Here is a 27922-nt window from a genome sequence, read left to right on the forward strand (position 1 = left end):
ATATTAGTATAGATCTGCAATTCATCAAAATTAACACGACACTGCTATAGGTACCCTAACTAGTAGTAACTAGGTACTTATGTATTTTCTAATACGATTTTCTCCTTTAGTCACAGTATTTTTCTCAGGTTCGCAATTTAGAGTGAAATTATAAATGAAATGATTTCTAAAAGACGAGATAAAATATTAAAACGACCTATAAAAAAATCGTAACCTTTTAAAGAAAACAATGCAAGAGGTAATTTTTAGGTAGGAACTTTAATTTTAATGATACATAAATAAAAACAATTAGGTACTGATAGGCGAGTCAATTTCTACCATGACTGACTCTCCATCAGAACTATTATTGTCAACCTTTGATTCAGCTGTTTGATCTTTTTTATGTTGTCTGTATTCTGGCTTCAGTACCCACATGTTTTTGTGAGGATTCTTCAAGTTAAAATTACACACTTCTTTCAAAATCTCTTTGAGGTAAAAAATTGGTTGCCTTGTGATCTGAAACATTTTTTCATTAAAGTTTTTTTTTTGTTATTTTATACCAACGACCACAGATGTGAACCTACTACCTTTTGTAAATCTTTGATGTTATAACACTGATGTTTCTGAAACGCAGCAAACAACATATTCCGTATTGCCTCCTTGTCGTATCTGGACCTTATGTCCGTGGCAGTCTTCCTATACCCAGAGGCACCAAGCTATAAAAATACAATAGTTGTTCTATAAACTTTGTAAAAATGTTAAAAACGAATGTTATAACATGCTGTATCAATATCCCACTGATAGATTGATTAAGAAGGTATTGCTGGCAATTGCCCACTGGCGGATGGAAGTACGATCAAATAGTCATGAGTTCGAATCCCGCCGACATAAGCTTTTAAAAAAGTTGCACTTAAATATAAAGCACAATATCATTCATTTTATTGACCATAGATTTTAATCCGTCACTTACAGAACAGCTGATGATTGTGTTTAAACTACGAGAACGGGGCAGTTTCGGCACTTGTGGAGATGAATCCACGTCTTTAATGGTCTCTGATTTTAAGTTATTATATTTTGTGTCTTCCTTTACTCTACATTCTAGTTTCCGTATAATCCCTCCCTCCATATAGAGCTTCCCAGATTTAGGTACTTCAGCTTCGATACTGGAAGGTGTACCTAATAAAAGGATTTTTTTAATAAGTTAGTCTGATTCATACAATATGTTTTTATCTAGTTTAGTATGTTATTCAACTAAGACCATAAAGTGTCTAAACAAAGAAGTAATAATAGCATTAAAAGCACGTATTTTTACGCTTTTTTCTTGTTAATACTTAAATGGTTTGATATTGATCTGTTCGGATTAAGTATAATTTGTAATTTGTTTATTTTTTTATGTTGGAAATAGCCGATGAAACGATTAAACTTTATGAATAAAACTCAAATCACGGGCACTACACAGGATGGCACCACCGCTGCAACGCCAGTACAGAATAAGTGTAGGAATTATGATTTTATCACAGTCAATTAAACTGGCTAATTTAATGTGATAAATGCGAAAGTTTTACATATAATATCTATCCTAAATAAATCATTACTAATAAGAAAAGTCAAAAGCACAGCCGCGAGAAAGACAAGGAAGTTACGTACTGATCACTTGTGAAAATACTCCTAAGGATTGCTTGGAAACATTGGTCACATCAAGATGGTGTTCCTTCGGTATGTTCTGCTCCCCTGCGTCTTTCAGACACAGCACAGCCTCCGACAGCGACAGCTGCACCTGCGCACGCTGTCCCGGCGCGCGTGATATCTTCAACTTGCCCACTTCGATGTTCCCCTGTGCCTTCTCCCATTTATTTGCTATATACTTAGGCACTTTCACAAGCCAAGCTCCTCTCCCAGTATTGGACAAATCCAACTCACGGTCGATGTGTGGTGCTCGGTTATTAGAATCACTCATTTTTATTCACTACGAGATTTTTTTTTTAACTTGAGCTCTTTTTGATCGCTAATTAAATAATAATGGCTTTCTGATATGTAGGTACTCGTAGATACACAGTGAATTAGAAAGTATTTTTCGGAAATTAAATATAGCTTTAAATCATAGTTCGTGTTAACAGGACGACTGATATAACTTTACTAACACTAGTGATAGACAAAAAACTTGCCACACAATCAAAACACAACAAGGCGTGTTATGACATGAAGAGACTAGTAGAATTCGAATAAAACAATGACTAGTTATCTTATCCTTATCCACTTATCACATGATTCACATATTGATGCTTAATTCTGTACTAATAGCTAAAGTAATTCTGTCTACCTGTATCTATCGTACTCGCGTAATAACATTTGCAGGCTACCTGTTTAATCATACAACCATCAGCACTATTGTAATGGTTTCAAAATAAATAAAATAATTTACTTCAAATATTTTTATTATCTGATAAAAGTAAGTGTCAGAATATACAGTTCTATTATGTATATTTACAATGAGATTAACTTAATTAACAATCGGAAACTAACAAATTAATGGGGATCTAAGAAAATAAAAGGTTTGGGCTTCTTGCAATAACAAATATAATTAATTATTCTTAGAAAAAGACCCATTTTAATTTCATTGTCCTAACAAATTGTTCAACCCTGTTGTCTTCAGTCACTATCTGAACTATTTTTGTCATCTTTTGATTCAGCTGTTTGTTCTTGTTTATAATGTCTGTATTCTGGCTTCAGTTCCCACATGTTCTTGTGAGGATTCTTCAAGTTATAATTACACACTTCTTTCAAAATCTCTTTGAGATAAACAATTGGTTGTTTGGTGATCTGAAACAAAATAATCAATGAGTATTTTTCACGAAAATATCTTTGAATAACTCACACTGCCATCTTTATATAAAGGAAACAGAGTCTGTTCTATAATACGTACATGTATATACACTTTTGAACATGATTCATGAAATATTCAAGTTGACATACCTTATTTGTTTACAATTAACTAATCTATGTTAAAAGTAATAATAAAACAAGGACTACTTCTAAAAGGCAAAAGAAATTATCTATCTTCCCCCCAATAAGTATTTTTGGGCTACATTCATTTATATGAAATTTTATAATGATTTACTTTCATTTAAGTTAGTCTAGAACCCAACATTTTTTTATTTAATCCAACACAGATATATGTTTCTAAACTATTACCTTTTGTAAGTCTTTGATGTTATAATACTGATGTTTTTCAAAGGCAGCAAACAACATATTGAGGACAGCCTCCTTGTCATCTCTGGCTTTCTTACCCTCTGCTGTCTTCTTCTTGAGATAGTCAATCTGTAACATATAATAATGTTATGATATGATTGTATTATAGTTAAAAATATCAAACAGCATAACTAAGTACAACAATCTTTAAAATAGGTTTCCAAAGAGGGTGATACTGCCCCCTAGTGGGTGTTGACGCATTTTGTAAAGGGTGGTAGTGGGCCCAAAGACAAATGATAAATAACAAAAACACATAAACTTTACCTACAGAAGTATAGAGTACAAGGGGGCACTGAATCTATTTTATATACAAAAGGGGGCAGGTGTCCAAAAAGGGGGGCTTCCTTTATGTGGCCAAGCTGAATTAGTCATATTCTCAAGCTAACTAGGTATATACTGATAATTTAACATGGCCTAAATACATCCAAATCCTAAATCACCCTAAAGTTATAGTCTTGTACGCAAGGTTTGCGGCTACAAAATTTAGAACATCAATATCCCATATGCTTATGCAGCTGGTAGTGGCTTGTTTAACAGATCTTTTATCTTGGAAAAGCATAAAAGTTTTAATTATAATCTAGATAAATTGTGCATGCCAAGGCTCTCAAATTTGTCAGAAATGTTTATTTATTAATTATTTAAATGTTTGATTGATCAAGAAGTCACAAAACTTATTAATAGATCATGACTTACATTGTTCTTATGATCAGATACAGGCTTGAAGTTCTGCACTATTCTGTCCAGTTGCTGCACTTGTCTTTGAGGCATGGATGCTTTTCTTATAGACTCAGATTTCAATTTGTAGTATGTAGTGTCTGCATATGGTCTGCATTCTAGTTTCTGTACAATCCTTCCTTCCATAAACAGCTTCTCAGACTCAGGTATAACAGCATCAGAATTATTAGCTGTAAAAAAATTAATTGTTATTAATTATTTGGTTAAAGAGGAGCTCGTGGCTTAGTTCACAACAGCCGCGCGGATCGATCTCTGAGGTTAAGCTACGCTTGCCGAGGTTGTTCCGTGGATGGGTGACCATCTAAGACATATCGAGTTCCTCCGTGTTTCGGAAGGCACGTTAAATTGTGGGTCCCGGCTGTCATTTCGAAGATCTTTGACAGTCGTTAACAGTAATCAGAAGCTTGAAAGTCTGACAAACAGTCTTACCGAAGGGTATCGTGTTAATACCTAAGTATCTGGGTTGTGGAGGTCAGATAGGCAGTCGCTCCATGTAAAACACTGGTATCCAGCTGCATCCGTTGAGACTGGAAGCCGACTCCAACATAGTTTGGAACAAAGGCTAAGCGAATATATATATAATTATTTGGTTAAAGTTTAGAATATATAATATATAAACAATAATGATAAGGACATACGGATCGCATGAGAGAAGACTCCTAAGGACTGCCTGGTGACATTGGATACGTCCAGACGGTGTTCCTTCGGTATGTTCTGTTCCCCTGCGTCTTTGAGACACAGCACGGCCTCCGACAGCGACAGCTGCACCTGCGCACGCTGTCCCGGCGCGCGAGATATCTTCAACTTGCCCACTTCGATGTTTCCCTGTGCCTTCTCCCATTTATTAGCTATATACTTAGGCACTTTCACAAGCCAAACTCCTCTCCCGGTATTGGACAAATCCAACTCACGGTCGATGTGTGGTGCTGGGTTACTTGGAGCACTCATTTTGATCCACTAAACGATTTCTTTTTTTATTAATATTAATCTAGCGAATAGTTTTTAAGTTCTAAATTCAATTTCACTTCTCAGCAAACGTGTATGTAATAGCAATTTATGAATAAATAAGGTTGATAACAGTTAAAATAACGTAGTAGTAAATACTGTCATGTCACAAAAATAAAATAAAAAATGGACAAACAGAAAAACTTTCTGACACATGCTGATGTCTGAGTCTGACATTAATGACATTAAATGATAATAATTGCCAAGAGATATAAGACAGTGTTGGTACTTGCAGACTAATGCAGACGAATAATGATAGTTTGGTGGATGAAAGGATAATAGGTACTTTTTTACTTTACTCTATTCATATTCAAGCTTTGCCATGCATGCATCCTCGGTTATGAGAGATCGTCACCAGAGAGAGCACTAATAAAAAAAACTAAAACTATTTTTACTTTTAGTACTTTGTCGATGATAAAATATTTAAAGTTCAGAAATCGGCCCAATCATAAATCCTTTGTCAATGTTTTTGTAAATGCCACTCTTGTCAAGTTAGAGTTTTGTTAGAAAGTGTTTCAGTTTCGTTCAATTTAGATTAATTTGTCGTTCTCAGTGTATATTCAAGATGTTCAACAGTTATTATTGCATTTCATAACAAAATTCATCGAATAAAGTAACAGAGTAATGAGAAATCATGTTCGGCTACAGCAAAGAGGCAGTTAGAGTGAAAGTCAAGGTTCGTATTGTGTTGGTCAATTATTTTTCTGAATAAGCTTGAAACATCTGTTCGACTGAATAAAAACGTCATTTTTAAATTGTTACCTACTGCCGTTGAATGATTTTTGAATGAATAAAATAGTTTACAATAGGAGTTTCATATTTACATCTGTATCAGTAATCAATACTAGGGATTTCCACTAAGAATATGTAAGTATGTCACAAAAGCTCACTGTATGGAACCGAATTACGGAATGTTTTATGGAAAGCAACATTAACTGTAAATTTACTTTCAGTAACTGTAAAGTCTGGTCGTTCTCATTATAATAAATTATTTTTTTGTAGATATTTCTAGAGGTTCTCACAAGATACCCTATTTTTTTTTTAGAAATGTGAAGGCAAGCTGCAGCCAGAATTAAGGAAGTTTTCAGTGGATCCTCAGATAACTTCTTTGGAAGTATTGCAAAGCATTTTAGTGAAAGCATTTGACATAAAATCTGACTTTACACTCTCATACAGGAGTGTCGATGAATATGGACAAGAAATCTACTTACCTTTGTTATCTGACTGGGACTTGGATGCTGCTTTTCTTAAGTGAGTTTATTTGTATGATAAAATGTTTTATTTGAAATTTCAAATACATAGGTATTACACCTTTATACCAAAAAGTTTGTGGCAGGGGTGTATTGAAAATACCCTACATATGGCCATCTATCAGCTAGCCTATTGCTATTTATCAGGCACATTGCCAAACTCTGGGCTGCTATTGATAAATATTGTAATATCAATTGTGAAAGACTAATAGAACTTTACCCAACCCAGGAATCGAAACTAAAACCACATGATTACTAGTCTATTACATTTGCTTTTTCTTCTAGGGCACATAATATAGCTCTAACACAGAGATCAGAGCCATGTGTGCAGTTGAAGGTGGATATGAAGCCTTTTGCGGAAGCATCAGAAGATTGGGAGCCACCGAGTGTGAGCCCCACAACTCCTTTAGTGAACCAAAATTACAAAGAACCAACTGTAGCCCCTGCACAACAACAGCTTGAGAAACAAGAGACACAGACTGGACTCCAAGGAATGATCATGAACCAGGTAATTTAAGTTTTATATATCAACATCGCTGGTATTTAAAAAAAAATAACTGTTGTGGCATCTACACATAATACTAAAATACATAATAGATCTTATGCAATTCAATCAAAATGTCAGTAAAATAATATATTGTGACCTTAAAAATTTTGACTGTCCATAATACACATTGTGCATCTTAGTATTATCTTTACTCTAGCATCATACAGCTTGGTCTTATTTCCACGTAATATATGTATGTATGTTGTACATATTATAGTCTATCTAGACCCATCTGATATAAAAAAATAACTTTGCAATTAGTAAAGCTACATAATAATTTTCACAATCGAAAAATTCATTCTTGCTCTCTCTTTACAGAATAGATTAATGCATAAACATAATATGATTGTATGATTCACTGATTTACCTCAGTATAAATAACACTAAACACTTTCGTTTTAATTTGTGAAGGCTAAATTACTACAAGAATTTGTTGTTTCTTTGTATTTGCTAAGGTCATAGACAATCTATCTTTGTATTTCGTTTCCTATTTAGCTAACTAAAGCGTTGCGTCCACTACGTTGGCATCGGAGCGTACTGACCATAAGGATCTGATCTTTTGTATTAATTTCTAGGACGCCTAACTTCCGATTCAGCGGATGCAGTACCATAGAAATTAATACAAAGTAAAAAAAAACGGTTTGTACGCTCCCATTCCGTCGCAGTGGACGCGCAGCTTACAGCTTCAAAGTCCAAGGCATGGCTAATATAAAGAGAAGGAGTATTACTTTTTCTGATATATAGTAAATAACTCAATTATTACATGATTATCATCAATGTTTTACATAGAACCCAGTACAATATTTTTCTCAAATGTTTGTGTTAACTGATAACATTTAACATCCCTTCCGGTCTGATACATATTAATAATAAACCAAGGGTATAAAATTATGAATGAATAACTTTTATATGTTGTAATGATAACATGATTATTTTGTTTCAAGGTTGAAAAAACATTTAACATGGTATCAAGAGCATTGAACCTGTATGAGGACCCAAACACGGCGCCGCGCCCGCCACTCAGTGACATTGAGTTTAGAGCATTCCTGGATACTGTTGGACAAATCACTAACACCTCCAAACTGAGAGAAGTCATCTATTGTGGGGGAATTGATCCAAGCCTGAGGTTTGTATGATACATAGATTATTTTTTTATGAGTATACAGTAAATATACTTAATAGATTCCTTAATTTAACATCATATGAATTTAATCATAGACTTCTTTACTTCAACGTAATAAATGACATAATAACTTAGTTTTGTTATAGTTTGATGTATTTTTCACTGTCGAATATTTCGCAGATATAATAGAAAGGTAAAACTAATAGTTTGGCAGAAAATATATTCATGTTGCTCTATTTCTAGGAAAGTTGTTTGGAAGCACATACTAAATGTATACCCTGATGGTATGACAGGCAAGGAAAGGATGGACTATATCAAAAAGAAGGCAAATGAATATTATGGGCTTAGAGCTCGGTGGAAAGATTGTATTCAGAAGGGAATGGTGGGTACATACTTATTTTATAACATCATTTCAATACCTCCCTTAGACAGTTGAGGAATAGTATAACAATCAATGATCTTATTTACAGGTAAATCCTGACTTAGCCTATGTGACGGGCATGGTTCGGAAAGATGTGTTAAGAACTGACAGGCATCATAATTTCTATGCGGGCAGTGACGACAATCAGAACATCGCATCTCTCTTCAATATATTAACGACGTAAGTTGCTTTGACACAGTAATATTACTCTAATAAAGTCTTTATTGCGTTACTTTACTTTATGGAGATTAGTACCTACTAATTGGGGTGTCTTGTTTGTTCAGGTACGCATTAAATCATCCGACTGTAAGTTATTGCCAGGGCATGTCCGACTTAGCGTCCCCGCTATTAGTGACGATGGGTGACGAGGCTCACGCGTACATTTGTCTCTGTGCTCTAATGACACGTTTATATCCCAATTTTCTGCTTGACGGTGAAGCTATGACGCTCAAATTTTCACATCTCACCGAATCCCTTCAAGTTTATGACCCGGACTTCTACAACTATCTTAAATCACAACAAGCTGACGATTTACTTTTCTGCTATCGATGGTTACTGCTAGAAATGAAACGCGAATTCGCATTCGACGACGCTCTTAGGATGCTCGAGGTTCTATGGGCGTCGTTACCGCAAAAGACTCCTACAATAGAACTGTCTTTAAAAGAAAAAGAATTCGATCCGTCTATAGAAGTAGACGACGATCCTCCGCCATTGAGTCCACTGATTAAAGCGCCGCGGGAGAATGCTTACACTAAAGTATGTGCGATAAGACGACAGAGTTCAAGTTTCAGTCTGGCACACGTAAAGGCACCCAAACTTGGTACCTGCAAACCGATGAACCATAGCCTCGACGAAAATGCAACACGTAAAGTTGTAACTAATTCTTCTCTTCGACATTCCAAGGAATTTCAGAGTTTAGATGATGCCGCTCTGCAGCTACAAAAACATAAGTTAGATAGATATGAGACCGACAAGAATAAAGAAAATAGTATTTCACCTAAAGAATCTAAATTTCACCGAGGAAGAAGTATGAAAAGTGTGCCGGAACATGAGAAAGCACAACAAACTCAGGACACGCACGGAGCGTGGTCCAGCACTGGTAATTTGATGAACGGAACATCGCACGGTGATGCTAAAGACACACCTCTAGGCAATCAAATAAGACTATTAAGAGACAAGATCTCTGTACACAACAATAAATTCTTCTCTTCTCTGGATAAACTCGACGACACTGTTAGTATAGACTCCACCAGCAAACCTAAAGTTAAAATGATCAAAAACTTGAACGAGTTCTTAAATTTTGCGACAGGAAGTAAAGTAGGTGCCGTTACTCAAGAAAAATTACAAAGAACCCATTCTGTTATGGAGAAAACCTCTCCAAAGGAATGTCCAAGAATAACTCTCACCAAAACATCAATGGACGATGTAAATTTACACAATACCAAGACTGATAAAGCAAATAAACTGAACAAGAACATTTATTCGGACACAAACGACGGAAGCAGTCCTGATGACTCACAGGAGTACTATCCCATGACGACGTCTATGACGAGAGAACTAAGACTTGAACTGGAACATTTAGATCGCCAAGTTTTTGGGCCATCGTATATAAACAGGTGTAGCATGATGTGTGACTCGCCCTCAGACTCAACTAGTACTGATGACAAACCGACGCATGACTGTACTGAAATTAAGCAGGATATCACGGAAGTACGACCATCGGTACCAGAGTTTTTAGAAACTGTAAAGAAGTCGCCTTTACTTGAGACCGGCAGGTCGAACGCAAGAAGCGCTGAAGATATCTATTTATGGGAGAATCCGTTGCATAGAAATACACCCACGACGCGAACCACCGCCAGCTGCCCCCAGACGCCCGATGAACAGGCCGAATTAGATTTCGATGGGGATACCGGGGAAATATTTGAGGAGCATTCGGGAAAAAAGTCTGTCACTCCGATAAGACTGTTGAGAAAAAATCAATCACTAGAACCCCAGGAATTATACCGAGATACTAAACAATCTAATACACATTCCAGTGAATCAGAATCTTCGGAAAAAGATGTACTGGATCCAAACTTGCAAAATACGAAAAATAATATGGGACAGAACAATAACACTTCAAGGTCTCAAAAATTCTTCTCTAGCATGTCACAGGAATTAGAAAACGCAAAAAGAAATTGTGAGTCTCTTCTAAATGCCAAACAATCAAATTTACACAGTGTTGCGTCAACTATAAACAGTTTTCAGAAGAAATACGAAGCATTCAAACCCCCAATTCAAAAAACTGCAAGTGTATCATCGGTGACGAGCGAGGGGTCGACCAAGAGCAGCGTGACCAGTCTCCCACCACCCACTGTGTTCGGTGGCGGCAATCCTTTCTTGATGTTCCTATGTTTGACTGTTTTACTACAACATAGAGACTACATCATGAGAAATCGTATGGATTATAACGAACTCGCGATGCATTTTGACAAAATGGTTCGCAAACACAATGTGAACAGGGTATTGAACCAGGCGCGACAAATGTATGCGATTTATTTGAAGCAGCAAGCACATAAGACTGGCGATGTTACTACTTAATACTATGACGGGAAGATCTCTTATAATAATTATATTGCTCATAAGTTATAATTTTGGTCATTATAATATTATGTATTAAAACACCAGTAGCATAAGTATTACTATGTTAGTAACAAGATATTTAATCCCAATTTTCTGTAAGGTATCTATAATGTCTAATAATTTTAATCTCGCGTCCAGCTTTATTGAGTAGCAAGTATATCACAGTTGGACAGTACTTTGTGACTGAACCAGGTTACACAATAAATAATTTGAAGAGCTGCTATTAATTTGTGCTGACTGTACTGCACTGTATTAAATTTATCGACTATAATGCAAAATTTCAAACTTGTAATATCTTCTATTCATTATATTTATATTCTTCTCTATCAAACAGTTTATCAAGCAAGTTAAATATTTTGTGTATCTATGTGTATGTGTAGTTCTTAATATTGTATATTTTAATGACAATTCCAAAGAGCCTTTATTTGATAAATGATTGTGATATTTTATTTTTCTTATTGCTTATTTTATGACAATAAATTAAAGATTTTACATTATTTTTAGCTTATATTTATTAACTTTTTTATTTCTTAATGGTATTATTGTTGCATCCATGCTCTGATGTATGAAAGAATTCTAGTCTTTTTAATAAAATGCAATATTGAATTTGCTTTCCGGCCTATGCATTTATACTTGTACTTATTATTGTTATAACCAATAAACTCGTCTCCATTATGCAATTCATTGAATACAGTTTGTGGAATGCTACGATTTAGTATTGTAAATAAACAATCATTCAGACTAGTCAATAATGTCGTTATTTTCCCTTTTCTAATACTGTAAGACTTGGTAATTAGCTAGTAATAAATAATCGTAAACTTTAAACACATGTAGCGGATATTGCAGATCGTATATTTCTCGATTGTACAGTCTGCTTAGAAATCTGTATAGAGAAATTTTCAATTTTGCTTTTTATGAAAACATCAATTTAGTAACTGCTATTAGTCCACAAACAATGAGTCATGGTCACTTAGGAGTTCATTTGACTATTGTCTTTGATAAACTCAAAAATGTGAGAATGTATGTACATACTTTCAAATGAATTAGAAAACACATTTCAACTGTGCAAGCTTGGCTCTAGGTCTTCTTTTCATTCATGTTGAAAGACGGGTTGTCCACAGGGAAAATAAAAGACAAATTGTCTCTAAATACTGGTTAATTTATTGACGCCTTATGTCTACATTTCACTATCTTACTGACTAAACAACAAATATCACATTCTTTGAGTGTCTTTCGTCTCAGTCGAAGATATCGAGATTTTCAATGGTGTCTACTTTACACTTTTTAATTTAGTTTTCTTAACCACTGCTTGTTTTGGTTACTGGTTTACTTTCTCTTGTTACCACCACCTCCAGACAGGATCATAGCCATTCGCATGAAGATGTTCAGGATGTCCAGGTACACCGAAATAGCTCTGCAATTATATATTGTTACTTACTATTTTATATTATCTGTTGCTTGCTAGTATTTATATAAAAATAAGAATAATTATTCCACAAAAACATTTAAGAAGATAATAAGTGGTCCAGTCATACAAATCTATTTAATCTAAAAATAGTTTTATAGCAGTAGATTCTTAGATCCATTATAATGTGATAATATCACATTGATTACTTACGAGTCAATCGGATCGTAAGGCCTTACTCCATACGCGGGATGCATCTCTGCGCGTCTGATGATCGCTTGTGTGTCGTACAGGAGGAAACCGCTGAAGATTATAAGACCACCATACATGCTGAAGGAATACAATCCTGAAAAACATAAAAAGATTAGTTAAAGGATGGTAGCCTATCATTACGGATCTATCAACAATTATAATAAAGATTGGTTCTTTAATCTCTGCCTACCCATGTAGGAAGAAGGCGTGATTTTATGTATCTAAGTATGTAGTAAAGACTCAATTTAATTGCTATACCTGCTCCAAGTGCAGTGGTAGGAGGTAGGAACATGCCGGCGAGAGAGGCAGCGAAAACAGCGCCCAAGCCCATCGCAAGTGGCGCGCGCATATTCAAGAATTCACCCGACGGAGCGCAGATCGCAATGGTACTCAGACCTCCAACAACGCCTGCTGTGTACCTGAACAACAAAAATAACTAGTATAGCAGCTTTCTAATAATATTCTTACGCAGTAACCACTTGAACTTATCAGTGCTATGAGCTTCAACTGGGCACTATGTATAAGTAAATAACTGGGTTCCATGTAGAAGTGACTGCTCCCTTAATATATTTACAGAAATTCAAGTCAGTGTTGTTTAAGTATTTGAACCTAATGTTGTATATAAAGTTGTATTTATTTATAGTTAAAGTTACATCAATATGAGTGACAACATGGGTTGATTGAGCATCAGGGGGGCTATCACGTATCTCAGTTGTCAAATATTTGAAAGACACTACCCTGTACATTGTTTTCTCCCTTAGAATACTGTTATTAGCATGTTACGTCAAAGCAGCAATGTACTGAATAATGACCATCAATTTGACATACACTAGCTGTCGACTGAGATACGTGATAAGCCCGCTGGACTGTGTCTGTGTCAAGACTGAAATAAACATTGTCCTATGTGAAGTTTTCATTTAAGTACATACCATGCGGCACGTGTCAATACTGGTCCACCAAGGAAGCAGATTGGTGCAATGACAGCTCCCATGATTCCAGTGTGTACAATCCATGCCAGTTGTTTAGCTCCTAGGCCAGGTTTATAGTCCATACTGCGAACCACCATGCCAGAGCCTATCATCAGGCCCAGTGTCATTAGAATAGACTGAAAGAAGAAGACATTTTTAATTAGTTATGTTGCTAGAATATTATTACTATATTGGAAATCTTATCAGGTCGACATTTCAAGGTCATTAATGAAAATGAATAATAATAATAATCTAATATGTACTTTCGATTATCTATTGCAATTCATCATTCTGATAAATTTAATAAATAGGAATTATTATGCATGTAACATGGTCCAGACTACTCCATATAGCATGGAGTTTACTGTTCAGAACACATGGCAACTTAATATTCAGCAGTATGGTATTAATCACTTTAATTGAACATCCATTAGTTATGTATTAATTTACCATCCATCCATTTCTTGCTACGAGGTTGAGCAGTGCAGGAGTTCTGAATACAGTGACAGCACTACCAGCAGTGATGACCAGAGAACCAGCAATATATGCGTAGGTAGTCCTGATGCGGTCCTTCACATATTGTGGCCAGAGGCTGAAACATAAGTCATAAAATGTGTTTACGAGGAGTAACAAAATACAAATAATAATAACTGTGTCTATTGAGAGTAACTGGCAATAATTTATTTTCTTAGAATTAGAAGTGGGGTGTTAAAATTGTCAGTCTTGGTAGTTGGATTTGTTTATTAACTTACTGTGATTCTGCTAATGTGCCAGGTTTTGCAGATGTACCATAGTAGCAGAGTGCTACAAGTCCCACTGCCGAAGCTCCAGCCAGAGCACCCTTTCCTAAGCTAAAAGCTGAAAAATTCACAAGTAGGTTAAACATCAAAATCTGTAGATAATACCTACCTATAATAGGTTTTTTTTGGTTAGGATAGAATAATATTGGAAGGAAAACAATAAGAAAAACACCGGCATACCGTTTGGTCCAGCAGGCGCCATAAGCCTCTCCCATAATGTAGGTGAGGGGCGAGTTCCGACGCGTGTACGAGGCTCTCGAGCATAGTTTCTGACGGCATAATTTTTAGGTACGAATCTTTGCGGCACTGGAGCCCTCAGAGTTTGAGAAATGTTGAACGCAGAACGCGCTACGCACATACGGGACAGCATGATGCAATCTACAACGAAATAAATGTAATACTGAATAAGTGTTTATGTTTACATATTACTGCAAAACTCAAATGATTATGAAAACAAAGTCTTAGGAGAATTACTTTTATTTATATTCCCATACAATGTAAAATTGAATACATACTTACATTTGACGTTACGATTACTGTAATATCACTTAGAAATAGAAGCCAAATGTATGGAAAATGTTAAATGAAACTGCGTTTTAAATATCAATAATCACCGGTAGCAATGGGTGCGATGACGAAAACGAATGAAATCTCCTGCACTGCACTGTATTTTGCTTGAGGTTGGATTTTCTACAGTTTTCTGGAAATTAAAAATCAATTTTTAGCCTGTGGGATATAGTGTGACCAGAACAATACTTCAGAAATATTTAAATTTCTAATAGCTGTATTTAAATAATGAACAATTTAGATTACGTTACAAATAACTTGCAAATCAATCAATTCATTAATTTAAATATATTTATTATACCCGTATACTTACTCAACTCATCTATTTTTGAATTTCTGTTTTTGTTTAATGCACTGACAAGTACCTATCTATCAATTTTACATCTGTCAAGTGTCAACTGCCAAACCAATTGTCATGTGTCGTAAACAAATCGCACAAGTTCAAAAGCACGTGGGGTGCTAAAACTGATTAAGTTCGTTGCATTTATTGTTAATTGCTAATACAATATGACAACCAAAATGAAGAGGAATAAAGCTCCGGTGGAAACTCCAGAAAACTCAGGTTAGTTTACCGAAATACCGATTGCCGATATTTGAAATTTTATTAGCACGATTCTTAGTAAATGTATGTCTCCTGTTTTATTTTACACTTAACAAAGATTCTATACAACCAAATTAAAGGTTTATATTTAGTTCATCAGCGTTTCGCAACAAAGAGATTGCTTAGGTCTAAAATTTTCATATTTTGATTTTGAGAGTTAGGCTATCAATAACCATCAATCAATGTTCTTTTTAACTACATACAAAACTCAGAATACATATTTATTTTGATAAAATTGTTACAGATTCAGAAGAGGAGCTAGATGCAGAAACTCACAAAAAATCTTTAGAAAAGCTCAAAAAGATTGATCCAGACTTCTACACGTTTTTAGAGGAAAATGATGAGAACTTACTGAATTTTGATGTTGAATCTGGTGATGAAGCGTCGGGTAAAGAAGATGATGATGATGAAGAAGATGATAAAGTGCACAAGCCTGGCTCCCTCCAGGGTGACAGTGATGAGAGTGATTTTGAGGTTAGTTGCACCTGCAGCACAGAAAGGCTCGGGTTCGAATCCTGGGTTGGGGCAATAAGTCTTTTGAGTTTTTCCGTTAAGAATTTTTAAAGATTGCTCAGAGTCAGGAAGTTGTGATTGTAGATCTCTGTGCCTCTGAGCCTGACCTATCACTGGTTGGAGGACATTATTGTTCATGTCCACTAATGTTAGTACCATAACCTTTTTTTTTAATAAATTTATATTTCAGGATGAAGATGCCAAACCAGTTCATGGAAAGATTACTCTCAAAATGGTGGCTCAATGGCAGGCCGAGCTTCAGAGTGAATCTAAAGTGAAACTTTCCACACTAAGCACAGTTATTAAAGCTTTTAATGCTGCTATGTTGAGAGCCACAAGTGAAGATGGAGCCACTACTGAGGGAGAATATAAAGTTGAAGGTGAGAAATTGCATTTAAAATTATACAATGTATGTACCTTTTGTTATCACTTAATTTTATATCTATCTATATATATAAAAATGAATTGCTGTTTCGTTAGTCTCTCTAAAACTCGAGAACGGCTGGCCCTATGTAGCTAATTTTAGTCTTGAATTATTTGTGGAAGTCGAGAGAAGGTGTAAAAATGTGCAGTATTAATTAAAAACAAGAAAGCGTGAGCGGAGCTGCACAGGTCAACTAGTTACACATAAGTATCATGATGCCTTGTCTCTTTGAGCATCGTTTAAAATTGAGTATTGTTTGAATATTCTGCCATTAGCATATCTTTCCCATGTTTAATATCCTAATCACCTATCATACACCCTACTACTATTTTATCAATCATTGAAACCACAGAGATGTCAATGAATTCTTGAATCTGTATATCTAACATTGTTTCAGGTTCATCTGTCTTTAATGCTGTAATTCAGATGTGTGTTCTGTACTTGCCTGGTGCTATTCGAAAATATTTAGGCATTGAACAGTCTGGCAAAGACCCTCAGAAGTGCAAGCATTTCATTAAAATCAAGCCACAGTTAATAGCTTACCTTAGTGACTTACTTAAGCTTTTGAGTGGAGTGACGTCAGAGAATATTTTAACAGTGCTGCTCAAACATTTGCATCAAATGTCTATTTATGTTGCTTGCTTTATAAGAATAGCAAAGCAAGCTCTGAAGAAACTGCTCACATTCTGGAGCACCGGTGAAGAAACTGTGAGAGTACTGGCCTTCTTGTGTATACTGAGGATAACCAGGAATCAGCAATCCGCTCTTCTTGATCTGGTATTAAAGGCCATGTACTTGACCTATGTTAAAAACTGCAAATTTGTCAGCCCTTCTACATGGCCTGGGATCAATTTCATGAGAAGATCACTGGTGGAAATGTTTACATTAGACCTTAATGTTTCATATCAGCATGTGTTCTTGTACATTAGACAGTTGGCTATTCATTTGAGGAATGCTATTGTTGTGCAGAAAATTGAGAACAGACAAGCTGTTTACAACTGGCAGTTTGTGAATTCACTACATTTATGGGCTGATTTATTAGGAAGTACGTCAAACAAGCCTCAACTGCAGCCACTGGTGTATCCTCTAGTGATGATCATCACTAACACAATAAAGTTGGTGCCAACACATCAGTACTACCCATTGAGATTCCACTGTGTTGAGATATTAATAAATCTATCAAAAGAGTCCAACACCTTTGTACCTGTGTTACCATTCCTTACAGAGGTAAATATAACATTTTTTATGCATTAAAATTAGATTATTCAATAGAGAGAGTGGAAAGTAATTACTTGTTTATAATTTTTAGGTTTTAACAAAATATGACTTCAACAAGAAGCATAAGAAGGTTTCTATGAAGCCATTGGATTTCTCTTGTATTCTGCGATTGGCTAAGTCTCAGCTGATGGAAAATGGCTTTAAAGACTCCGTCATAGAGAGACTTTATGGATTACTGTTGGAATATACAGCAAATGAGTCACACACCATTGCTTTTCCAGATATTGCACTTTTGGCTGTCATCCAAGTATGTAACATATTATGTACTTCTTATTTTTTTTTTATAATACCTACAGAATGATATATTATTCCTGTTAGTTTTATAATTCTGGTCTAAGAAAAAGTATTGACAAATGACCTGACCAAATCTTAAATTTAATTGAAGTCCCAATTGGCAACACTTAGATTTAGTTATTAGAACAGTTAAAATTTACCTTGTTTACTTTAGCCAAATAACAACTACAATAATTAACTGTGGAAGTTTGGAAATCAACTTGTCAAAAAAGTGTTTTTGACGACATTTTGTCAAACCGCTGGTCGCACGTAATTTACATAAATATTTAACTAAGACGAAGACTTAACATCGTTGTGCGAAACGGTAAACTAACTATATAATAATATCTAAGGTCCTTATTACTAACATAATTTACTAAAACCATACGAAAGTTATCCTGACAAAAGAATTCAATTATTGCAGCTAAAACAATTCATGAAAACATGTTCAGTTTCGAACTACACCAAAAAAATGCGTCAATTGCTCGATAAAATTGAAGAAAATTCAAAATTCATTGAACGTGAAAGAGCCAAAGTAAGCTTTTCTTTGGGCGAGGACAAAATGATTGCAGCGTGGGAGACGAGTATTAAGACGAAAGGCACTCCTCTATTAACGTTCTACGAGAACTGGAGTAAGATAAACAAGATACAAAAACGTAAGAAGGTCACCAAGAATGACGAGATAGCTGGAGAGCTGCCCAAGATTAAGAGACCTAAGATATCGGACGACGCTGATGGCGCCAAACCTGTGAACAAGGGACCAATGGTGCTGTTCCCCTCAGACGACGAAGATGAAAATGATCACTTTAAAATGGACGAGGACGACGACACTCCCGCACCGAAGGTCAAAAAGCCTAAGAAGAAAGAGAAGAAAAAGGTGATCAAAAAGAAGGTAACTGAACACGATGACAGTGTTATAGAGGATAAGGATGATATTGTACAAGAATTAAGTGTCAATGACTGGTAATAAAATACATTGAGTATCAAAATATCTTTCATTAATATATTCCAAATAAAAATATCATTAAATTAAGTTAACAGGAATCAGTTAACATTTGGGAATAAGAAAATTAATACTAGTAAAAATAGTAATTCATGGAACGCCTTGCAGGAAGTAAGTCCAGCTCACTTTAGGCAGTGATGGTTCATATGTCTCAATAGTGAGAGTACCTGTAGGCATTTCAACCCACATATCGGTCGGGTCTATCATATATACGCATATTTTCATTTCCTGTAAAGTAAATTAGAAGACTAAATACTTACTAATTAACTAATCTACGAATTTCCTGGTTTACTTACCTTTTTTGATCTAATGGTTTCAAACATTGACTTGACGTAAAACTCGTGCCTGTCCACATTTATTTGGAACGTGGCATTCTCGTTAAACACATTCTTGAACGGAATATAAACAAATCCTCCAGATTTTATTTCGTAGGGTCCTTGTGGTTTTGGTCGTTTACCTTTTCCATGTATATTAAATCTGCTCATAAAACAGATTAATTTATCATATCTAGTCTATTTACTGATAATACTTAATAGAAAGTTAGATGAACTTACACAAATTCTCCAGCTACGAGAGAATTAAAGGAAACTTTACTAATTTGAACGCCAAGCTGCGTAGGTTCAAACCATACAAGGAACTTTCCCTTCTCGAAAGGACCCAATGAATAATCCGTGTCGGCTTGTATAGAATCATGAGATACCTGTGAAACATACATCCATGGTAAATAAAAGCGGACTAACAATAGGAGAACAAAGAAAACTGACACAAAACTGCAGTTTCCGTGGTAGGTTATCTATGTGATTACAGATACAGATGTGAAGACCTTTGTTAAATACCCCATGTCCGGATATGTTTATTAGGAATTTCTGTTAAAAAAAAAATACAGGGTAAATAATCTTGCCCATGTTATTTAAAGAAATGTGGATATATGTATAACCCCCCCACCCTCATTAAGAAAGATGATACTCAAGAATCAGGATGTTAGAAAACGTAGAAAGAACTACCAGAAATTGCAAAAGCCAAGATTGGAGCTTGTCCTAAATTTCTGAGAAACTGTAGGTAAATGAACAATAATTTACACGACCGTTTGCCAAACCAATAAGTAGTATACATAAAACACGAATTACAAGTAGGTACCTAAAGTTAGAGGTAAAAGTACCTACCTCGCAAATGAATTCTGTTCTATTTTCAGTCTTATTTTGAACTCGAAGACGTATCGGAATAATAGTTCCAAGTGCAGTAGTGAACTCCAAAACCTTTTCTTTGGCAGGCAAACACTTCATTACTATTTTGTACAAATAGGTGCCCACTAGGTAATTGGTTACCTCCAAATATTCTTCAGTTTCGCCGACCACGAGAGGTGAATATGTCATGTTTAAGACTGCCTGTAATCAACAAATAATTTGGTTGAAAAATATCCCTTTCATTGAACGACGCCACTTTTGAGTAGAGATATTATGATTCAAACAGCCTAGCCTTTCTTTTTACTATGTTGGAGTCGACTTCTAGTCTCACCGGATGCAGCTTGATACCAATGACAAAGATTTTCGAAAATGTCAGCCGGGACCCACAATCGAACAAAAACACTGAAGACACATGATCGAATAACATGGCCACCCATCCACAAAACAACCTCGACAAGCGTAGCTTAACCTCAAAGATTGGTCCGTGCGGCTATTGTTACTTAACCACAAAAAATAAACAATAATTACCTCTGACTTTCTATTAATCTTTAGCATATCGGGACTCTGCAGCTGTTCGCATTTGATATAGAACTCAGAATCCTGAGAGAGTGGGTTTTTAACAACTAGTTCCTTCTGCACAGACTCGCGAGCGCGCGATACGAACGTCAATGTAGCTACGATAGGACTTGCTGTTACCGTCACTTCTATATTGTAGAATTGGTATTCGCGACTCACTTCGTTTATAAACATTACCTGTAAAGTGAAGGATAAAATTATGCTATTATCCTCTGGACTGCAATGTCTCAGAAGCAAGGCGCGAGCAGTTACTGCATTAACCACGGTAAAAAAGGGCTGTTAATAGTCAGTTGCGCTCTCTCAGTTCATTAAATGTTTTGTACGAACATACTATTCCTATATCACCCAGTCTCTTCGCCGTGCACGAAAAATTCAAATAAGACAAGAATAAAAATAAATAGAACACCTAAGTATCTATTAGGTAGATCCCGCATGGCAGTTTTGACTTAGATGTTAAGAATTAAAATACGTACTACATACCTAGTACTCAAAAGTAAATTAGATTTACTAACTTTCAAATGCATTTCGCATTCTTCGTAACATACATAAGTCCATCGACATGTGGCAGCTGCCTCACCCCAAGTCTTTATCGTTTCAGGGAACATTATCTCGTAATAACTCTCGAATTTGTCGGGAACAGACCTTACCAACTCCGTTATCACTATGTAAGATTCAGGGTTCTGGAAAACAAAACGGATCGAATACAAATAACTCACAACAAAATGATTAACTTCAGGTGTACCTTTTAGTTCTAAAAGACGGATTCATTATTTTAATTTGCATAATTTAACAAAGAATGCTCATACATTTTATATCCAACTTTAAAATAGGCTTTGGGGAGGGTAAAGAGGTCTTGCAGTGATGAGAGAATTTTACTCGAAATATCTATTGCTAATTTTAAGTTTCTAATTTGTTATGAATAGATCACCCTCTACCATTCTTACAAACTTTCTATCATCTTCCTATATCGAATGATATATAGTTATTTATCGAACCTCAGTAATATTATACACGAGCAATTCCTTGGTATACGTATCCTTTGCTGCTACTTCGATCTTAATGTTGCCATTGGGGTTTGGATGCTGGGCCACTCCAATGACTGTCACAAATAGAGCACTTTCTCCGAGAGGAGAATAGAGTACTTGGGTCTGCAAACACATTCATTAGTACCTACTATTTAATATGTGAATATAGTTTTATAAGTAATGTTTATCTACCTTACGAGAAATAAAAAAAAGCGTATTCACATAACCATAGTAGATAATTATATAATTTCGTGTATTTAAATAAGAGTAGGTAAGTCTAACTATTTAAGTACATAGATATATATCTTGTAACGAGATTTACGGGGTTCAAACCCACAACTCTATACTCTATCTGGATACCATACATGGTTGAATGGATGTTAAATTTAAAATCAGATTTACCTCATGTTGACCTATAGTCTTAGGTTTGAAATGTACAGGGATATCAAACGTTGAATTTGGTTCAACGTTGAACTCTTTCAAGGTATCAAAAGGCCCACCAGACACTTCTGATAAAACGAGCCACAATTCGTCTGTACTGAAATAGTTTGAAATTATGCTATTAATTCGACGTAACGATTAATGAGGAAAGTTCATCAATTCGTTATACGTTTTGTCTAGGTTTTCAGAAAATATATGATAACATAACTATATGATAATAATTTGTTGAATCATGGTGAGCTTCATGTTCAGGAAAATCCTTTGCCTTCTAAATAGATAGTGTCTATGTAGCTTATGAAGTATTGTTGTACTTACGGATTAGTAACCACAATATAATCGGTTTGAACTTCCCGGACAGGGCATTCTAAATACATTGTTTTATTTTGGACGCTTCCAATATCAACACATGTCGCGTATAATGCAAGCTCAAGCGGCGGATAGTTTTCTATGTTACAACTCGCCTAAAATCAAGCATAATATACAAGTTAGACATACTTTTACTAAGTACCTAGTAGTACAACTGAGGTAGAGGCAATATTTTAATGGCTACTTCATAATTATATAGAAGATTTATCGAAATAATTCATTAGACGTAGAATTGTAGAGCGTGGACTTGGGAGCGCAGTACTATTCTTATTTAGTGGTACTCAAACCACTAACTTAACATTTTCAAATCATTAATGCATCAGTTACTTACCCAAACTTTAATAAAAGGATTATGGTTGATTGGTCTGAATGTAATAGTAAACGTAACATTGGTCTGCGCGGCAACTGTGCCCTGTTGAGGAGATATCGTGAACTCCTTGGATTTAAGAGGTTGCCACCAGAACCTGAGGTTAAGGAAAGTTATTTAATTATAAATTCTCACAAAGAAACAATGAATGCATTGATTACTAAAGACATTTAAGAAAACTAACAGGGATATAACACTGACTAACTGTAACAATTTTCGGCTCACAATACTCTGTACTTATCTAGGTTAGACCTTTTATTAATAAAGTTTAATGCATAAAATATGTACAATCTATTGAAAAAAAGCAAAATAATACTCACCTTGCACCAAAGTTGCCTTTGTTCTGCAACATAACTTTCAATATTTTGCAGCCGCGTTTACGCACTCGTCCAAATTGCAACGAGTTCTGACTGAAACAGAGGCTCATGCCTGTTGCACATCCACTCAGTTTCACCAATGGCCTCTCGAATTCAAACACTTTCATATTGAGCTGCAATGTTATCCACAAAATTACAATTAAATAAAAGAGGGGCAAATAGGTATGTGATTAGACCTAACATTTTCTTTATAGTTCACAAGATGACCCCGTAACATTTAGGAAAACCCCAGCCTCGTTAAATCTTACTCGAATTTCATCGTTTCCCGACTTTCGACTATCCCAATTGCAGTAAAGTTTGTATCACACGAACCTGAACATTAAGCGTGCTAATCATGCCCACTGGTTTAAATTGAATCTTGAGCGGCACTTTTCTGTAAGGCTTTATAGTGCACTTGTTTGGAACCACCTTCAGTGATGATAATGCATTCTCAATGTCCATTGCGATTTGAGCTCGTATCTTATCATCTTTATATTTTTGTAGCATTTGAGCTCTGAAAAACCATAGCAGAAAGTTGCAGTTAGATCTATGCAGGCTATATCTTCTATAGCATTTTTTTTCTTTCATCGTGTCTAAACAACCACTGCGTTGCGGTTCGTTTAGCCGTAACGTGCAATTCTTTAAGATCAAATTTAACACGAAAAATAAAGTTACATTCTTAGATAGAAAGTGAGAGATCTTCTTCTTATCGTATGCTTAGTGGTCAACCTAATTGCGAAGTTGCCTTATAATTAAACTATTATGTAAATAAATGATTAAATTAATTAAATTGTACCTGGAGGGTCCTTGGTCGGCAGGCATGTTAATAGCGCTGGGATTAAGGCATACGCTAGTAGCATCGGACGGCGTGGCGTCTTCAACCTCGGGGTACATATCTCTAAATATATAAGTAGCGTCGATCGGCATTTTGCTGTGATTCATCACCTCTATTGTTCGAATGATTTTTTCACCGACTTTCACATGACCTAAGTCGAAGCTCTTCTGACAACCCTCGTACAAATCGAATAGGAGAGGAATACCTGCAGGAAACATACACTTGAAATCATTTATTGGTCGTCTCTATCAAATAAAAATATGAGAGAGATAATCATTTTCAATGAGATTAAGAAATAATAATTTGCTCAGAAGAGCGATCTCTTTTAAACGAAAAGATACAAACCTTCTCCAGTAATCGTAATAATCTCTTTACATAAAGAGTTCACCCAAAACTCTAACTTGAATTCGTATTCCTTCACTTGTTTCGGACGGAAGTATATCGCTATTTTTTGACGTTTGCCAGGCTCTATACTTGGTACCTTTTTGTAATCTACGAATAATTCGGGCAAATTCGTAAAGTTCAAGTCGACGCTGAAAGATAAAACCATGACAAATGTGTGAGAATATGAATATTATTTTGCAAAAACATCTATTATTATTGTAGTCTTAAAACTTAGTAGAGAGTCTTGCATGCAAGGTTTGCGGCTGGTGGAGGAATACAAAATTCTGCATTTAGAACATCATTGACCCGCAGGCTTATGCAGCTAACGGTAGCTTGTTTCATACAACTATTTTACTTAGAAAAACGTGAAATTACTTATTATAAACTAGCTTTTACCCGCGACTTCGTCCGCCATTTTCCCGGGGTAAAAAGTAGCCTATGTCCTTTCTCGGGTATCAAAATATGTCCATACCAAATTTCATGCAAATTGGATCAGTAGTTTATTCGTGATTGAATAACAGACAGACAGACACAGACAGAGTTACTTTCGCGTTTATAATATTAGTATGGATAATTATAATCTAGATTATCGGACAATAAGTAATAAACAGCTTACAGCACTGGAACTTTGTCGTCATTGCTAAATGCAATCGTCTTCTTGTACGTTGCATCAGGCGCGTTAATAAAACATTTTCCAAAATTGTAGTCCATACATGAGAAATTATATGCGGGCTTTTCTATCTCTGCGTAGAGCAATATGTTGTACTCTGGACCATCTGAGATCTACACGGTAACGAGATTAGCATTAGGTTATTAGCTATAACTATGGATATTGTCAATATCTAAGTTTACAGTCTAACGTCTTAAAATCTACTAAATGAATTCTCATGCGAGGTTTTAGTGTTTAATTTGTAAAAGCTCAGTCTGTGTAACCCGAGCGAAGCCAAGGCGGGCTGGTATTTAAATACCATGAATTTCATTGAATGCTTTTCACATTCATAAAAAAGTCCTTACCATTAAATTAACCGGGAACCCTTGAACAGGTATCTGTTTGAGGGTAAAGAACAGAGTGCACTCCACTTCACAGCCGGGTGTGACGTGGCCGCTCCTCGGTTCAATGTGCACCTGCAGGTACTTCTTCACAGACGCAGTGTTGTACTGCCAGTCGTAGAAGAACGTTGCTGAGCCGTTGTTCTTTATGGTGAATGGTATTGTTCTCTCGTAAGTTGATGCAGTCTATAAAGTAAATCGTGGTTAGGAATATTTTTGGAGAGGCGATAAATCGTATATCAATTCAACTGAGTTAAAATAAAGAAATAAAAATCGCGCAACTGGTTATATGAACCAGTTGCGCGATTTTTAACAGTCGGTACCCAGTGTCGACAAGCATGCTGTTGACATTTAAAATTACTCGAAGAAAAAAGTTCTTGCCCCTAGTGTATATCTCAAGAACTGTTAATTGACGAGTCAGCTTTCCGGAAGAAATCTAGAATTTAAAGAATTTAAAATATTACCTGATCTAAATGAATATTAGTTTGTAGTTCACTGCTTAGAGTGTGTTCATTTCCGATTAAATAGTAGGTTACTTTTGGTTTAATAGAGTAACTCAGAGCGTTGACACACAACGTTAAATACTTCGTCAAGTATGTAATGCTGCAGAATATTTTGAACGACAATGGACCGTCTTCAATTGGCGTGTATATGATTCTGGAACGACAGATATTATAATATTAACAATTATTCTACGTTTTGTTTATTATTTCTACATTTCGCTATAAAAACGAGTTAGCTGACGGTTAATCAATTAATATTGAATAGATAAACCAGTCTGAATACACTTTTAAATTTTAATTGATTACCGACAGTTGAGAAATTGATGACAACAATAAAATCTGCACAATGTTGCCAATTTATTAAGTTTAACAAAAAGTTAGATTTGAAGGAATTAAAAAGAAGAATACAGGACTGTTTGAATAGAGAATATACATTAAAGTTTTTGTAAAATAAGACAATGTACTAAGGCAATGTAAATCTTACCTAATGGGTGTTTCAGAGCGAGGTTTCAATATACCTTGGTTAGGTTCCACAATAACCGGCGTTTTGCCAGACTCATTACACATTGAATTCCCTTTGAATTCGAACTTGAGAGCTTCCATTTCGTTGTTCTTCAACATAACATCGTTTGTGGTAGTGAAGCTCACCAGAGAGTTTCGTATTATGAGAATAGTGGGGACGAACACCACGTCTGGCTCTCTTACCAAGCCTACCACTAGGAGGTTCATCACAAGAGTATAAATGGGTATCATAAACTTCCATTGTGATTCGTACACCTGTAAAATTTACTTGTGATATGAACACACTTACACTTACGACGACGACGACGACTATAGTTTGACTAGTAAGTAGAGAGCCGTGAGTGTTCAATTTACGAGCTTAAATTGATATTTCTTAAGTAGCCGTAGCAAACAGGCAATCATAAGCGACATAGGTCTACGGGTAATGTCCGGTTACCGTGAAACATTTAGTGGTAGTTTATCTATTCAATAGCGTTTTTTTATATGAGTTTAAACGCTATTGAATAATAAACTACCGGTAAATGTACCTCAGTAACCGGGGGTAAGTGTTGTTCTTAATTATAAATGTTGTATGCCTTTGTCACTCTCGAACTTTGCATACAAGGCTGATCAAGGTTTTCTGCTTAGTCTACGTAATAATGTGGTTTTATCATACCCCTGGCGCTGTGGGCGAAAATGTAAATGTGACTTCGGTAGAAGTGCCTCCTTCCACGTATCCTTTCAACATATTGCAATGAACTGGCATGAGCTCAGGATTGTCAGACAGTGTCATTTCGAATATAAACTCGTACGGCTCGCTTGTTGGGTTTATAACGTTAAATGTTCTGAAATCGTTATCGAACACTTAATAATTCGCCTAATCTAATTTAATACTTATTATTCTATCAGTTTTCTAAAACGAAAGACAATATAAGGGACTCGTTTTATGACAGAAAAAGTGGCAACAAATATAAGAAAATTTTGTCCGTTTCCATTTGATAAGCATGTCGATACATAAGTTACATAAAATGTTTAAACATAGGTACTAAAACTGGCCACTACTCTACCATCTTTTTATTCTTATGTTGCCAATAGATACCAACTTTTTATAACATCCCGAGCCTAAAACGTTAAATTCCAGAACAGTCATATGAGGAGGAAGAGCCACTCCGACCACCTTCCTTCTGCCTGACGTCAAATAGTCGCTTTCTTCTATATCAAGGTGGACGTATGGGATCAACGACCTCGCAGTCAGCTTGCACGATATATTCTGATCGTACGGGTCCAAGTTATCTGCACATTTTATTAGTTAGTATTTT

At 35.6% G+C, this 27922-nt stretch overlaps 6 protein-coding genes across 9 annotated transcripts in view; 2 read left to right on the top strand and 4 right to left on the bottom strand.

The window, feature by feature from the left end:
• Positions 1–255: 255 nt before the first annotated feature.
• Positions 256–2161, bottom strand: LOC142986912 (general transcription factor IIF subunit 2-like). The gene is made up of 4 exons (XM_076135519.1): positions 1627–2161; positions 950–1155; positions 567–695; positions 256–495 (listed from the first exon to the last, which is right to left on the bottom strand). The coding sequence occupies exons 1-4, from the start codon at positions 1934–1936 to the stop codon at positions 289–291; spliced, it is 852 nt and encodes a 283-aa protein (XP_075991634.1). The 5' UTR covers positions 1937–2161; the 3' UTR covers positions 256–288.
• Positions 2162–2396: 235 nt separating this feature from the next.
• On the bottom strand, positions 2397–5145 carry LOC142987544 (general transcription factor IIF subunit 2-like). The gene is made up of 4 exons (XM_076136373.1): positions 4602–5145; positions 3922–4133; positions 3172–3297; positions 2397–2799 (listed from the first exon to the last, which is right to left on the bottom strand). Exons 1-4 carry the CDS (start codon positions 4909–4911, stop codon positions 2629–2631), a joined length of 819 nt encoding a protein of 272 aa, XP_075992488.1. The 5' UTR covers positions 4912–5145; the 3' UTR covers positions 2397–2628.
• A 290-nt stretch (positions 5146–5435) lies between these two features.
• Positions 5436–11439, top strand: LOC142987546 (uncharacterized). The gene is made up of 7 exons (XM_076136375.1): positions 5436–5644; positions 6014–6219; positions 6504–6726; positions 7710–7891; positions 8132–8270; positions 8359–8489; positions 8594–11439. The coding sequence occupies exons 1-7, from the start codon at positions 5603–5605 to the stop codon at positions 10887–10889; spliced, it is 3219 nt and encodes a 1072-aa protein (XP_075992490.1). The 5' UTR covers positions 5436–5602; the 3' UTR covers positions 10890–11439.
• Positions 11440–12069: 630 nt separating this feature from the next.
• On the bottom strand, positions 12070–15113 carry LOC142987549 (growth hormone-inducible transmembrane protein-like). 4 transcript variants are annotated; one of them, XM_076136379.1, is made up of 8 exons: positions 14971–15113; positions 14537–14734; positions 14309–14414; positions 14007–14148; positions 13518–13693; positions 12847–13007; positions 12550–12682; positions 12070–12345 (listed from the first exon to the last, which is right to left on the bottom strand). In XM_076136379.1, the coding sequence occupies exons 2-8, from the start codon at positions 14724–14726 to the stop codon at positions 12258–12260; spliced, it is 996 nt and encodes a 331-aa protein (XP_075992494.1). In that variant the 5' UTR covers positions 14727–14734; positions 14971–15113; the 3' UTR covers positions 12070–12257. The 4 variants fall into 4 exon arrangements, with proteins under 4 accessions (XP_075992494.1, XP_075992492.1, XP_075992493.1 ...); XM_076136377.1 differs by having other exon boundaries at positions 14876–15060; XM_076136378.1 differs by having other exon boundaries at positions 14872–15060.
• A 212-nt stretch (positions 15114–15325) lies between these two features.
• Noc2 (Nucleolar complex protein 2) lies at positions 15326–18995 on the top strand. The gene is made up of 6 exons (XM_076136376.1): positions 15326–15485; positions 15769–15998; positions 16228–16417; positions 16859–17688; positions 17771–17986; positions 18437–18995. Exons 1-6 carry the CDS (start codon positions 15431–15433, stop codon positions 18977–18979), a joined length of 2064 nt encoding a protein of 687 aa, XP_075992491.1. The 5' UTR covers positions 15326–15430; the 3' UTR covers positions 18980–18995.
• LOC142987545 (hydrocephalus-inducing protein-like) overlaps positions 18994–27922 on the bottom strand; it is a 33541-nt gene continuing 24612 nt past the window's right edge. The window contains exons 57-76 of the mRNA XM_076136374.1: positions 27707–27896; positions 27280–27448; positions 26587–26879; positions 26064–26256; positions 25564–25785; positions 25166–25332; positions 24511–24698; positions 24127–24370; positions 23664–23844; positions 23295–23464; positions 22939–23071; positions 22557–22702; positions 22203–22338; positions 21771–21923; positions 21288–21455; positions 20728–20952; positions 20179–20400; positions 19570–19715; positions 19312–19492; positions 18994–19243 (exon numbers count right to left, since the gene is read on the bottom strand). Coding sequence (XP_075992489.1) covers positions 19106–19243; positions 19312–19492; positions 19570–19715; positions 20179–20400; positions 20728–20952; positions 21288–21455; positions 21771–21923; positions 22203–22338; positions 22557–22702; positions 22939–23071; positions 23295–23464; positions 23664–23844; positions 24127–24370; positions 24511–24698; positions 25166–25332; positions 25564–25785; positions 26064–26256; positions 26587–26879; positions 27280–27448; positions 27707–27896 — 3665 coding nt within the window. The 3' untranslated portion in view covers positions 18994–19105. The remainder of the gene's footprint in view (positions 19244–19311; positions 19493–19569; positions 19716–20178; positions 20401–20727; positions 20953–21287; positions 21456–21770; positions 21924–22202; positions 22339–22556; positions 22703–22938; positions 23072–23294; positions 23465–23663; positions 23845–24126; positions 24371–24510; positions 24699–25165; positions 25333–25563; positions 25786–26063; positions 26257–26586; positions 26880–27279; positions 27449–27706; positions 27897–27922) is intronic.

This window comes from Anticarsia gemmatalis, chromosome 3, assembly GCF_050436995.1.
Source record: "Anticarsia gemmatalis isolate Benzon Research Colony breed Stoneville strain chromosome 3, ilAntGemm2 primary, whole genome shotgun sequence".
In the NCBI taxonomy this organism is placed as follows: domain Eukaryota; kingdom Metazoa; phylum Arthropoda; class Insecta; order Lepidoptera; family Erebidae; genus Anticarsia; species Anticarsia gemmatalis.